The sequence below is a fragment of the Sardina pilchardus genome, chromosome 8 (assembly GCF_963854185.1).
Source record: "Sardina pilchardus chromosome 8, fSarPil1.1, whole genome shotgun sequence".
NCBI lineage: Eukaryota > Metazoa > Chordata > Actinopteri > Clupeiformes > Clupeidae > Sardina > Sardina pilchardus.
Genome location: NC_085001.1, coordinates 1,730,633 through 1,743,132, shown reverse-complemented (window position 1 = coordinate 1,743,132; position 12,500 = coordinate 1,730,633). Strand labels below are relative to the sequence as shown.

Here is a 12,500-nt window from a genome sequence, read left to right as displayed (position 1 = left end):
CACACCTACAACACACACACACACACACACACACACACACACACACACACACACACACACTCTCTCTCTTCTACTCTTCCAACACACACCCTTGAAACTGCATGGAGAGTGAGCATTGCACTCTTCCTCACTCCTACAACACACAAACACACACACACACACACCCACACACACACACACACTCTTCTACTCTTCCAACACACACCCTTGAAACTGCAGGGAGAGTGAGCATTGCACTCTGACCAGCTGAACCCAAGTGACCCCACACCTGACTAAGCACATCAGCAGGCTCTGACTGATCTGCACCTGTGTGTGTGTGTGTGTGTGTGTGTGTGTGTGTGTGTGTGTGTGTGTGTGTGTGTGTGTGTGTGTGTGTGTGTGTGTGTGTGTGTGTGTGTGTGTGTGTGTGTGTGTGTGGACCTGGGCTTACATTCACTAAATAGGGAACACTAAATCAGGGTTCAGGAAAAGACAACACAGATACGTAAAATAGATATAAAATATGATGCATCATATCTATGATAGAAACACAGATATAAAATGATAATAAAAATAATACACAATATCAAGTAGTGTAATATAGGAGCATAGATATCTACAGTAATATGAAGTAGTGTATTATAGATAGAAACATAGATATCTAATATGAAGTAGTGTATTATAGATATAAGCAGCTGATCTACTCTGAGCTGACTCTCAGTCAGTTGCTGTCCCGGGAGGAAGTGTGCTGAATGTGTGAAATAGACACACAGTGTGTGTGTGAAAGTATGCAAAGGCTGAGACAGCCTGCAGGGTGTGCGAAAGGCAACACACGGTGTGTGTGTGTGTGTGAGTACAGCGTCTGTGTATGTGTATGTGTGTACAGTGTCTGTGTTTGTTTGTGTGTGTGTGTGTGTTGTGTGTGTGTGTGAGAGAGAGAGAGAGAGAGAGGGAAAGAGAGAGACATGCAAGAATGCATTCATTTGTGTTAAACGTCCCACACTGTGTGTTTTAGCACCTGTTTATTGACATTGTTGTGGTTGTGGTGTGTGTGTGTGTGTGTGTGTGTGTGTGTGTGTGTGTGTGTGTGTGTGTGTGTGTGTGTGTGTGTGTGTGTGTGTGTGTGTGTGTGTGTGTGTGTGTGTGTGTGTGAGTGTGTGTGTGAGTGTGTGTGTGTGTGTGTGTGTGTGTGTGTGTGTACCTGTTTATTAACACTGTGCTCTATGCGCAGCAGCTCGCTCATGTACTCGGGTCCTCTGAGCCACTCGAGTGCGCGGCAGGCGTCGTCACGGCGACCGTGAGTGATGAGGAAGCGTGGTGAGTCCGGCATGAAGCACAGCAGGAACACCATCACAATCACCGGCACTTCCCCGGCAACCGCCAGCCATCGCCACGGCAACACCAGGCCTTCACCACAACAACACACATCACCAAATCACAAACTTGCAACAACACACAACATCACCAAATCACACACTCGCAACAACACACATCACCAAATCACACACTCGCAACAACACACATCAGCAAATGTCAACAAATGAACCTGCCAAGTCACACTTCTGTGTACTAATAAAGTCATTTTAGATGTGAATACTGTAAGTAGATCATAATAATAGCGTTTAACCGCAGTGGGGAAAGGTAGGGGTTGGGTGTTACCTAGAGCGTAGAGTGCCAGCGATCCAAACACGGCAGTCAGCTGGGGACAGGATCCCAACGTGCCTCGAACTTTGGGGTGTGAGATCTCTGAGACGTACACCTGAAACACACACACACACACACACACACACACACACACATTAAGTCAGTGTAACAGCAGCACCATATGATCCAGTGGCTCCTCTGTGTGGTGCTGCAGCTGACCCACAGGTATTGAGGCGGCAGTCATGCCACCTGCGATGCCCGTCAGGAACCTGCCCAGGAGGAGCATCCACACGTTCTGTGCCGCCGCCATCACCAGGTAGCCCACGGACGACGGCACGGCCGACATCATGATGCTGAGCTTGCGGCCGACGCGGTCGTTCAGCAGCATGGCCCCCAGACCCCCCGCCGCTGCCCCCAGCGTGAAGATGGACTGCAGGAGGACAGGAACGGAGATATAGAAACGTATTAGCAACGTATAGGCAATGTATTAATAATGTATTAGCAACGTATTAGCAATGTATTAGCAATGTATTAGCAACGTACTAGCAATGTATTAGCAATATATTAGCAATGCATTAGCAATGTATTAGCAACGTATTTATAATGTATTAGCAACGTATTAGCAATATATTAGCAATGTATTAGCAATGTATTAGCAATGCATTAGCAATGTATTAATAATTTATTAAAAATGTATTAATAATGTATTAGCAATGCATTAGCAATATATTAGCAATATATTAGCAATACATTAGCAATGTATTAGCCATGTATTAGCAATGTATTAACGATTACAATTTTATCTGTAGGATAACAGGCAGGAGCGGGGATACAATATTTGCAATATATTAAAAGAACCGTATTTAAAGGTACACTATGCAAAAATGTTCTGTTAATCAATTTGTTTCATACTGTTATATATGATTAAAGGGATAATCTGGAGTGAAATGCACCTTAGATAAATTTTTCGGACTATTGGGAGTACATACGTTGAGTTGACACCAAAATCATGTCATTCGGATGTATTTTGAGAAAGTTCGAGGTCACCGTTTTTAGCCAAAACTACAGTAGGAACAGTAGAAGAGGTATAAAAATAGCGTTTTGTAGCGGCGAAAGGACATGCCCGGGTCACTTCCAGGCTAAGGAGTTTTGGCTAAAAACGGTGACCTCGAACTTTCTCAAAATACATCCGAATGACATGATTTTGGTGTCAACTCAACGTTTGTACTCCCAATAGTCCGAAAAATTGATCTAAAGTGCATTTCACTCCGGATTATCCCTTTAAATGACTCAGAACGAGAAGAGAAACTTAACACAATGTGTCTTTAGCAATGACTTGGCTACTGTTTTGTGGTTTCCGCTAACAAAATAAATAGTTTGCCACACAGATGACTTGACAGTTTCAGGTGTTGTGTGGCAACGTCTTACTATACTTTCACTTTCAATGAAATTCTATTGCAGTAAAGATAATGACTGGGTCTGGACTCTGGTATAACTTTGGGAAATCCCATTCAAGTCAATGGAGTGTTCTACTTGCATTGTGAAGAGCCGCATAATAAGGCATTCTAAGGGTTGTACTGTATAGCGCATCATATATGACATTATTAGAGAGTCCAGAGAAATCTTTGTAAATGTTCTTTAGCTAAACTAATCCCAAGGGAAAGTTGGGGCCCCTGGGTGCGTAACGCTCACCCCAAACCAGGAGATCTCGTGGGTGTCCATCCTCAGCCGGGGGTCATCACCCTTCTGTAGCTGAGGGATGACAGGAGAGGGGTAGACCAGGGAAAACCCGAAGTTGAGGTTCCCCAGGACCGCAGAGAACGCAGCCAGGTAGAGGCGCGCATTACTGACGGAACAAAGAGACAGTGTGTGTGTGTGTGTGTGTGTGCAGTGTGTTTAACACTACAGTGAGCACTGACTGACAACAGCAAACCAGTAGAACCTGAACGTTCACAAGACATAAGTAGATTGTCACACAGTTTGACCGATCAAAAAGGACTTAAAACCAACAAATCCCCTTAACAAATGTAGGTCACTCATGAGACTTTATCAGAGTAAGATTTTAAACACAACTCACCTTCTCTGTGGTGTATTCTGTCGAACGAGGGGCTGGTTCTCATCCATGTCTGTCACCGGCGGTGTAACATGAGACACTGTTCTCCGTGAATGAGCTCGTGGGCTGTTGGGTGGAGAAATAAATACTGTAGTTGGAGGCTGACTATCTTCAGCATGCAGGGCCGGCACAAAGGCCAACGCATGCCATGTGACCTGGGAACTTCACTCGACGACACAGAAAAGAGGAAGAGGGCTCGCTCTGGAACTTCTCACAAAGCGCAATCTGATCTCTTACCACGCCGAGTTCACAATGACGCAACTGTGTGCTTTCACACTAAAGTGAGAGTGAAGCCAGCTGATCATGAAAACCCTTTAATTACAATCTTAAACCATTCAATTCGATCTTAAATGGCATTAAAATAAACATAGAAAACTACTAGTACTACTTAAGCCAACTAACTATTAGGCTCCTATGGACTTCCTAATGGACTTAGCAAATCTCTATTGAAACAGGTTTTTTTTTTAAATTATTTATTTAATCATGTGTCAGATCCTTATCGACTGTTCTTAACCCTTGACAAAATTAAATCACACTAGAGAAACTGGTGAGTGACTCATAGATGTGTGAATGACATCGGCAACGAATGCAGTTCATTTCTGGGAAAGCCACTCTTGTAATGCTATGATGTGTAGTAGCCTATAGCCCCATTATAGCCACATTATAAATGCTGCATGGCCTCACTCATCAGAGCAGAAGCAGAAGCAGAAGCAGAATCAGCTTTGTTGGCCAGGTTTGCGTAAACAAACAAGGAATCTGACTTTGGTTAATCTTTGCTCTCAAAGTACACTCAACAACAACACTCAATCATATATAATCAAAAAAGAATGATAATAATAATCATAATAATAATAATAAAAAGAATAAGGCTATATAAGAATATATACAGCATGCACATTTGCAATAAATAGGGGGGGAGTGCAGTTGTTCAGAGGGGGAGTGCGGCTGGGAATGTCCGCCTCCTTGTTGTCCCTGTCAGGTTGCCATGGTCGAGGACCCCTCAACAGGCACAAGCAAGGTGCAGTATACAATTGGAGAGGATGAGAGTAGTGCAACAGTGCAATATCAGGATAGACTGAGGTTTAGGGTTGAATATACTGTACATATAGTGCAATATACTGAGGTTCAGGATTGAATATAAATACTGTTTATTGCAATATCAGTATACTGAGGTTATGAATATAATTGTCACAAAAGCAAGACACAAGTGTATGTGTTCACTGTGCTCTGAGAGGCTAAATGACTAGCTGTTGCAGGGACCCACTTCCCTATAGCCTAAACTCCCTCCTTTGCATGAGCCATAACCCTAACCATAATAGTTTACGGTCTTGTAGTTGATCAAGTTAAATTGTGCAAGTCTTGGATGTTTTATTAATAGAGCCCCAACGTCCTGTGGTGACAGAGTGATGTGTGCCTTCCGTCAAGAGGAAGAGATGTTTGTACCTATGGAAGGGTGATACCAGTCAGTAATGAAGGATCTTTGGTGATACCCACTCCAGCATCTCCGTCAAATCATCAGCGCTGTTCAAGGATGCAGGGCGCATGCGCAGTGTTTCACATAGCCACGCGTTCTATGGTTTCCAAGGGCAGTTCGAAACACAACACCAGTGCTTTGATTGCGCACGTTTTTCCTGCTCTTACAGTGAGATGAAATATGGAGAATTACGTGGTAAATACATTGCATGCAATCCAGCAGTGACAATACGATGTGTAGATGTGTGACATAGCCTACTGTACGCAGATCATTTAGGCTAAAGTTAACGTTATTGCAATTTAGGTCTATACTGTAGCGGGTTTCGCTCCTAACATCTTATGCTTTAGCTGCTAGTGTAAAGTTGACTGCCTTATCGCATCTCTGTTTCACTAACTTTAACAACGTTACCCTTCTCTCAGATTTTAGACGCGATGTGCCCTGGTTCTTTCGGAACAACATTACTTGTTAGCGACAGAAACAGCGGTTTGGAATTTACATTAAAGAAGGTAGTAGCCTATCATACAGCCTGCTAGGCTACCCACGCTGCTACCCTTATGATTATGGCAGCCTACAGACAGCTAACAACAAGCCTAATGGCATGTTTCCATTTTCACGTTTGCTCCAGATTGAATGTTTAGATGACGGTAGAGCCAACGAAGCTCTTCAAGAGGTAGGCTATGGGCTACTTTGAATGAATAAGCATCATGACCTTTTTTATGAGTTGAGTTGAGTCTTTATAAGTTGTCCAGGGCTAGGCTGAGGGTGCTTGTGTGCGTGTGTGTGTGTGTGTGTGTGTGTGTGTGTGTGTGTGTGTGTGTGTGTGTGTGTGTGTGCTTCTGCAGGCACTACCCCTTCTGGAGGTTAGGCACCCGAACATTGTCCGCCTCAGAGAGATGTTCATATTCTGGGATAAAGAGGTGAAACCATGGTCGTTCTTTTTTCATTAAAAATAATGTTTTTATACCTATTTTTCTAAAACGTGTGGTGTGTGGTGTGAAATGTCCACATAGGCTGACCTACCCAATTGCTTTATCGCCCCCCACCCCCTCTCTGGTCAAGTTTCATCATTTGATGTTTAATATTATGAAATGCATGTTCCCTTAGATATCGTCAATCCTCAGTTTGGTGATGGATTGATATTATTGTGTGTAGATATCGTCAGTAATCCTCAGTGTGGTGATGGATTGATATTATTGTGTGTAGATATCGTCAGTAATCCTCTCATATTATTGTGTGTAGATATCGTCAGTAATCCTCTCATATTATTGTGTGTAGATATCGTCAGTAATCCTCAGTGTGGTGATGGATTGATATTATTGTGTGTAGATATCGTCAGTAATCCTCTCAGTATTGTGTGTAGATATCGTCAGTAATCCTCTCATATTATTGTGTGTAGATATCGTCAGTAATCCTCAGTGTGGTAATGGATTGATATTATTGTGTGTAGATATCGTCAGTAATCCTCTCATATTATTGTGTGTAGATATCGTCAGTAATCCTCTCATATTATTGTGTGTAGATATCATCAGTAATCCTCTCATATTATTGTGTGTATCGTCAGTAATCCTCTCATATTATTGTGTGTAGATATCGTCAGTAATCCTCTCATATTATTGTGTGTAGATATCATCAGTAATCCTCTCATATTATTGTGTGTAGATATCGTCAGTAATCCTCAGTGTGGTGATGGACTGCCCGTACACAGACCCTCTCTCCACCGTCATCAGTTACCATCGAGATGAGAAGGTGGCGTTTGGGAAACAGGTACAGTAGCTCATGTGCTGGTCTGCTCTCCTCCATTCTCAGCTGAAGGAGAAGTCTTCTCCACGCAGGGCAGTGGGGTCACTGAGGCGGTCAAGTGCAAAGATGTGTAGCCATTGAGCTCCTGAAGTGTGTTCAAGCGAGAAGTTTAGAGATGTTTAATTTTCCCGCTCTGTGTTGGTGTAGGTCATCGAGACGTTCCTCGGACAGATGACCGATGCTCTGACCCACCTTCACAAGCAGCACATCATCCACAGGTCTCTAGAGAGATGTTAAGGCCCGTTCACACCAAGAACGATAACGATAGCTATAACCATAACGATAAAAGTGTCCACACTGGCCGTCGATAAGAAAAGTCTCTCCTCATGTTAATGAATGTGATGGCTTGAATAGTATGGGTTCTGATAGGCTGTTAGCTTTTTGTCGTTCTCAAAATCGCTCTGAAAGTGATCAACAACGATATCGTTCTTCATGTCATTATCGTCGTTGTTTATAGTTATCGTTATCGTTATCGTTATCGTTATCGTTCTTGGTGTGAACGGGCCTTTACTCTTGCTTACTGAGGAGATCATCCACAGGTCTCTACTGAACATCACCTAAACCAAATCCTACCTTAATCTCAGTCATAAACCAAATCCTACCTTAATCTCAGTCATAAACCAAATCCGACCTCCTACCTTAATCTTGATTATAAACCAAATCCGACCTCCTACTTTAATCTTATTTATAAATTGTAGCAGATAGTTTATTGATAGTCTGTGGGCGGACCATACAAATAAAGTGTGACTGACAGTTCTTCATTGGTCATTCTTATACGTGCAGTTCTTCATTGGTCATTCTTATACGTGCAGAAACCTGAAGCCATCCAACATCCTGGTGAAGGGGCGGAGCTTCCGCATCTGTGACTTTGGCACGGCCACGTTCAGCAGCGACAGGATGAAGCTCAACGTCAAGAGCAAAGAGGGTAGCATGGCCTCAGCAGCCAGACCACACACACACACACACACACTAGCATGGACTCAGCAGCCAGACCACACACACACACACACACACACACACACACACACACACACACACACACACACACACACACACACACACACACACACACACTAGCATGGACTCAGCAGCCAGACCACACACACACACACACACACACACACACTAGCATGGACTCAGCAGACCATACACACACACACACACACACACACACACACACACACACACACTAGCATGGACTCAGCAGCCAGACCACACACACACACACACACACACACACACACACTACGCACGCACACACACACACACACACACACACACACACACTACGCACGCACACACTATGCACACACACACACACACACACACACACACTAGCATGGACTCAGCAGCCAGACCACACACACACACACACACACACACACACACACACACACACACACTACGCACACACACACACACACACACACACACACTAGCATGGACTCAGCAGACCATACACACACACACACACACACACACACACACACACACACACACACTACGCACACACACACACACACACACACTAGCATGGACTCAGCAGACAGACCACACACACACACACACACACACACACACACACACACACACTAGCATGGACTCAGCAGACCACACACACACACACACACACACACAAACTCACTATCATGGACTCAACAGCCAGACCATACCCAACATAAACTGCACAACCACACACAGTCACACAAACACACTTTTTTAATTTTTGGAGGTGTGTACAAAGACCCCTGAGTCACACCTGTAGTCAACATGATGGAGATAGATAGATAGATAGATAGATTATTGATAGATTATTGATAGATAGATATTGATCCCCAAGGGGAAATTCAAGATGTAAACACATCTCACACACACACACACACACACATACACCAGGTGACCGGTGCTGGATGTCCCCTGAGAGTGTGAGCAGGAAGCAGTGGACGGACAAGTCGGACATCTGGTCTCTGGGCTGCGTGCTGCTCGACCTGCTCACCTGCCACATATACAGTGTACGTATACACCACACACACAACATACACATATACAGTGTGCGTATGCACCACACATACAACATACACATATACAGTGTACGTATACACCACACACACAACATACACATACACATATACAGTGTACGTATACACCACACACACAACATACACATATACAGTGTACGTATGCACCACACATACAACATACACATATACAGTGTACGTATACACCACACATACAACATACACATATACAGTGTACGTATGCACCACACATACAACATACACATATACAGTGTACGTACACACCACACATACAACATACACACATATACAGTGTACGCATGCACCACACATACAACATACACATATACAGTGTACGTATGCACCACACATACAACATACACACATACAGTGTACGTGTACACCACACACGTATACACCACACATACAACATACACATATACAGTGTACGTATACACCACACATACAACATACACATATATACAGTGTACGTATACACCACACATACAACATACACATATACAGGGTACATATACACCACACATACAACATACACATATACAGTACCTTGTACGTATACACCACATATACATCTGACCTGTCTTTCCCTCTCTCAGCATCTGACCTGTCTCTCTCTCTCTCTCTCTCTCTCCTTCTCTCAGCATCTGACCTCTCTCTCTCTCTCTCTCTCTCTCTCCCTCTCTCAGCATCTGACCTGTCTCTCTCTCTCTCTCTCCCTCCCTCTCTCAGCATCTGACCTGTCTCTCTCTCTCTCTCTCTCCCTCTCTCAGCATCTGACCTGTCTCTCTCTCTCTCTCCCTCTCTCAGCATCTGACCTGTCTCTCTCTCTCTCTCTCTCCCTCTCTCAGCATCTGACCTGTCTCTCTCTCTCTCTCTCTCTCTCCCTCTCTCAGCATCTGACCTGTCTCTCTCTCTCTCTCTCTCCCTCTCACAGCATCTGACCCGTCTCTCTCTCTCTCTCTCTCCCTCTCAGCATCTGACCTGTCTCTCCCAGCTGTTGAGTCTGAAGCAGACCTTGGCTGCCCTGGACATCATCACGTGTAAGGAACTGCACACTGTTCTGCGGAAGATGTTCCAGCACAACCCTGAGTACCGTGCCAATGTGTGGTAAGCATAGAACCCTGAATACTGTTCTACTGCATAGTTGGTGTAAGCATAGAACCCTGAGTAAAGTGCCAATGTGTGGTAAGCATAGAACCCTGAGTACTGTTCTAATGTGTGGTAAGCATAGAACCCTGAATACTGTTCCACTGCATAGTTGGTGTAAGCATTGAACCCTGAGTACTGTTCTAATGTGTGGTAAGAGTAGAACCCTCAGTACTGTTCGAATGTGTGGTAAGAGTAGAACCCTGAATACTGTTCCACTGCATAGTTGGTGTAAGCATTGAACCCTGAGTACTGTTCTAATGTGTGGTAAGCATAGAACCCTGAGTACGGTTCTAATGTGTGGTAAGAGTAGAACCCTCAGTACTGTTCGAATGTGTGGTAAGCATAGTACCCTGAGTACTGTTCTAATGTGTGGTAAGCATAGAACCCTGAGTACTGTTCTACTACTACTGTACTAGTGTGTGTGTGTGTGTGTGTGTGTGTTACTGTAGGGACCTGCTGAAGGATGCTCTAGTGCAGAGGTGTCTGGTGGTGTGTGTATACAGTATATACATGTATGTGTGTGTGTGTGTGTGTGTGTGTGTGTGTGTGTGTGTGTGTAGGGACCTGCTGAAGGACGCTCTAGTGCAGAGGTGTCTGGTGGTGTGTGTATACAGTATATGTGTGTGTGTGTGTGTGTGTGTGTGTGTGTGACTGTAGGGACCTGCTGAAGGATGCTCTGGTGCAGAGGTGTCTGGCGGTGTGTGTATATACAGTATATGTGTGTGTGTGTGTGTGTGTGTGTGTGTGTGTGTAGGGACCTGCTGAAGGATGCTCTGGTGCAGAGGTGTCTGTATACAGTATACTGTATGTGTGTGTGTGTGTGTGTGTGTGTGTGTGTGTAGGGACCTGCTGAAGGATGCTCTGGTGCAGAGGTGTCTGCTGGTGTGTGGCGCTCCGCTGCACCGCATGAACACTCTTCCCTCAGACGTCCCCGGACCCCCTTTCCACCAGGGCCTCAGCAAAGTGTTAGGTGCATAACACACACACACACACACACACACACACACACACACACACACACACACACACACACACCTGCTTCACTGGAGGGGGGACTGCATTCATGTATCAAGCTGTCATATTGTCCTAACGGAGGCGATGCAAGCGAACATTAGCGATATAGTCCGTTTAATTCCATTGTTTTCAATTGGAGTGTCCTGACTGAAGCGACGCGAGCGGCGCGATGTACACTAACGCAACGTTTTTGAGAGAACTTTAGTCGGACTTTTGTCTGTTTCTATTTTCTTTTCGTCACTCGCATGATGTGATCTCTAATACTCTTTACTGTAATACTCTTGATATGATATTTAATACTCTTGATATGATATTTAATACTCTTGATGTGATCTTTAACACTCTTGATGTGATCTGTACAGTAATACTCTTGATATGATATTTAATACTCTTGATATGATATTTAATACTCTTGATGTGATCTTTAACACTCTTGATGTGATCTGTACAGTAACACTCTTGATATGATGTCTCCATATGGACATTGCATGTCTGTGCAGCTGATTGCGTGTGCTGGTCGTGTGTGTTCTAGACTTCATGCTGGCCTATAAGGACGTGGAGTCGGCTCAGCTGCAGATCCTCTCTCATCTGACGTCAGAGAAGAATCAAGGTGAGACCCACAGGTGCGCAAATAACGCTGTAGACAGCAGCTCTCAGATCCTGGGTGTTTCTCCAAGTCAAGGATTGGTCCTTCCAAGCCACTTTTTCAAGGACGTTACGTCATCAAATCTCGTCAAGCACTGTTCCAAAGTCAAGGATGCTTTCAAATTCTAGCAAGTACTGAGTCCTTCGTTCTGAGAATTTCAGAGAATTTTGGAGGATGCATCGATGGATCCTCAGCGTGAAGAAATAACCCACAATCCTTTGCGTATGGACGATTCAAAATTTTCTGACGGTGTGATAAAAAAAAAAACAGGTAGAGGGAGATGGAAAGCAGATGCAAAGAAGCAGCGCGTGCAATGTAGGCTAAATGCGATTTCTCAAGTGTTTTGTTAATGCCATCGTATATTTGCACAGGCATCTATATCAAGTTATTGTGCATATTCATCATAAATGCATGTCAATGTGCATGAATAAGTTGTGATAGACTTTTGTTATTAATTTATCTCTGAAATTCGCCCAATGCGAACTTTGTACAAGTTTAACAAGGCTACCATTACCGTTGCCGTTGTCAATTACCGGTATAACTTTCCATTAACACTAACTTAATTATAAACTACGGATTGTGCTGCAAGTTCACTTCTGTTGTGCTGCGAGGTCACTTCCTGTTGTGCTGCGAGGTCACAGT

At 44.1% G+C, this 12,500-nt stretch overlaps 2 protein-coding genes across 2 annotated transcripts in view; one reads left to right on the top strand and one right to left on the bottom strand.

Moving 5' to 3' along the window:
• slc2a6 (solute carrier family 2 member 6) overlaps positions 1-3,834 on the bottom strand; it is a 10,826-nt gene extending 6,992 nt beyond the window's left edge. Inside the window, exons 1-5 of the mRNA XM_062542299.1 lie at positions 3,701-3,834; positions 3,316-3,469; positions 1,847-2,053; positions 1,639-1,738; positions 1,181-1,386 (exon numbers count right to left, since the gene is read on the bottom strand). Coding sequence (XP_062398283.1) covers positions 1,181-1,386; positions 1,639-1,738; positions 1,847-2,053; positions 3,316-3,469; positions 3,701-3,747 — 714 coding nt within the window. The 5' untranslated portion in view covers positions 3,748-3,834. The remainder of the gene's footprint in view (positions 1-1,180; positions 1,387-1,638; positions 1,739-1,846; positions 2,054-3,315; positions 3,470-3,700) is intronic.
• Positions 3,835-5,321: 1,487 nt separating this feature from the next.
• The window catches only part of LOC134089362 (serine/threonine kinase-like domain-containing protein STKLD1), a 22,986-nt gene continuing 15,807 nt past the window's right edge, over positions 5,322-12,500 (top strand). The window contains exons 1-11 of the mRNA XM_062543803.1: positions 5,322-5,405; positions 5,630-5,716; positions 5,836-5,880; positions 6,053-6,127; positions 6,870-6,974; positions 7,158-7,228; positions 7,823-7,935; positions 8,907-9,022; positions 10,023-10,156; positions 11,041-11,168; positions 11,745-11,822. Coding sequence (XP_062399787.1) covers positions 5,391-5,405; positions 5,630-5,716; positions 5,836-5,880; positions 6,053-6,127; positions 6,870-6,974; positions 7,158-7,228; positions 7,823-7,935; positions 8,907-9,022; positions 10,023-10,156; positions 11,041-11,168; positions 11,745-11,822 — 967 coding nt within the window. The 5' untranslated portion in view covers positions 5,322-5,390. The remainder of the gene's footprint in view (positions 5,406-5,629; positions 5,717-5,835; positions 5,881-6,052; positions 6,128-6,869; positions 6,975-7,157; positions 7,229-7,822; positions 7,936-8,906; positions 9,023-10,022; positions 10,157-11,040; positions 11,169-11,744; positions 11,823-12,500) is intronic.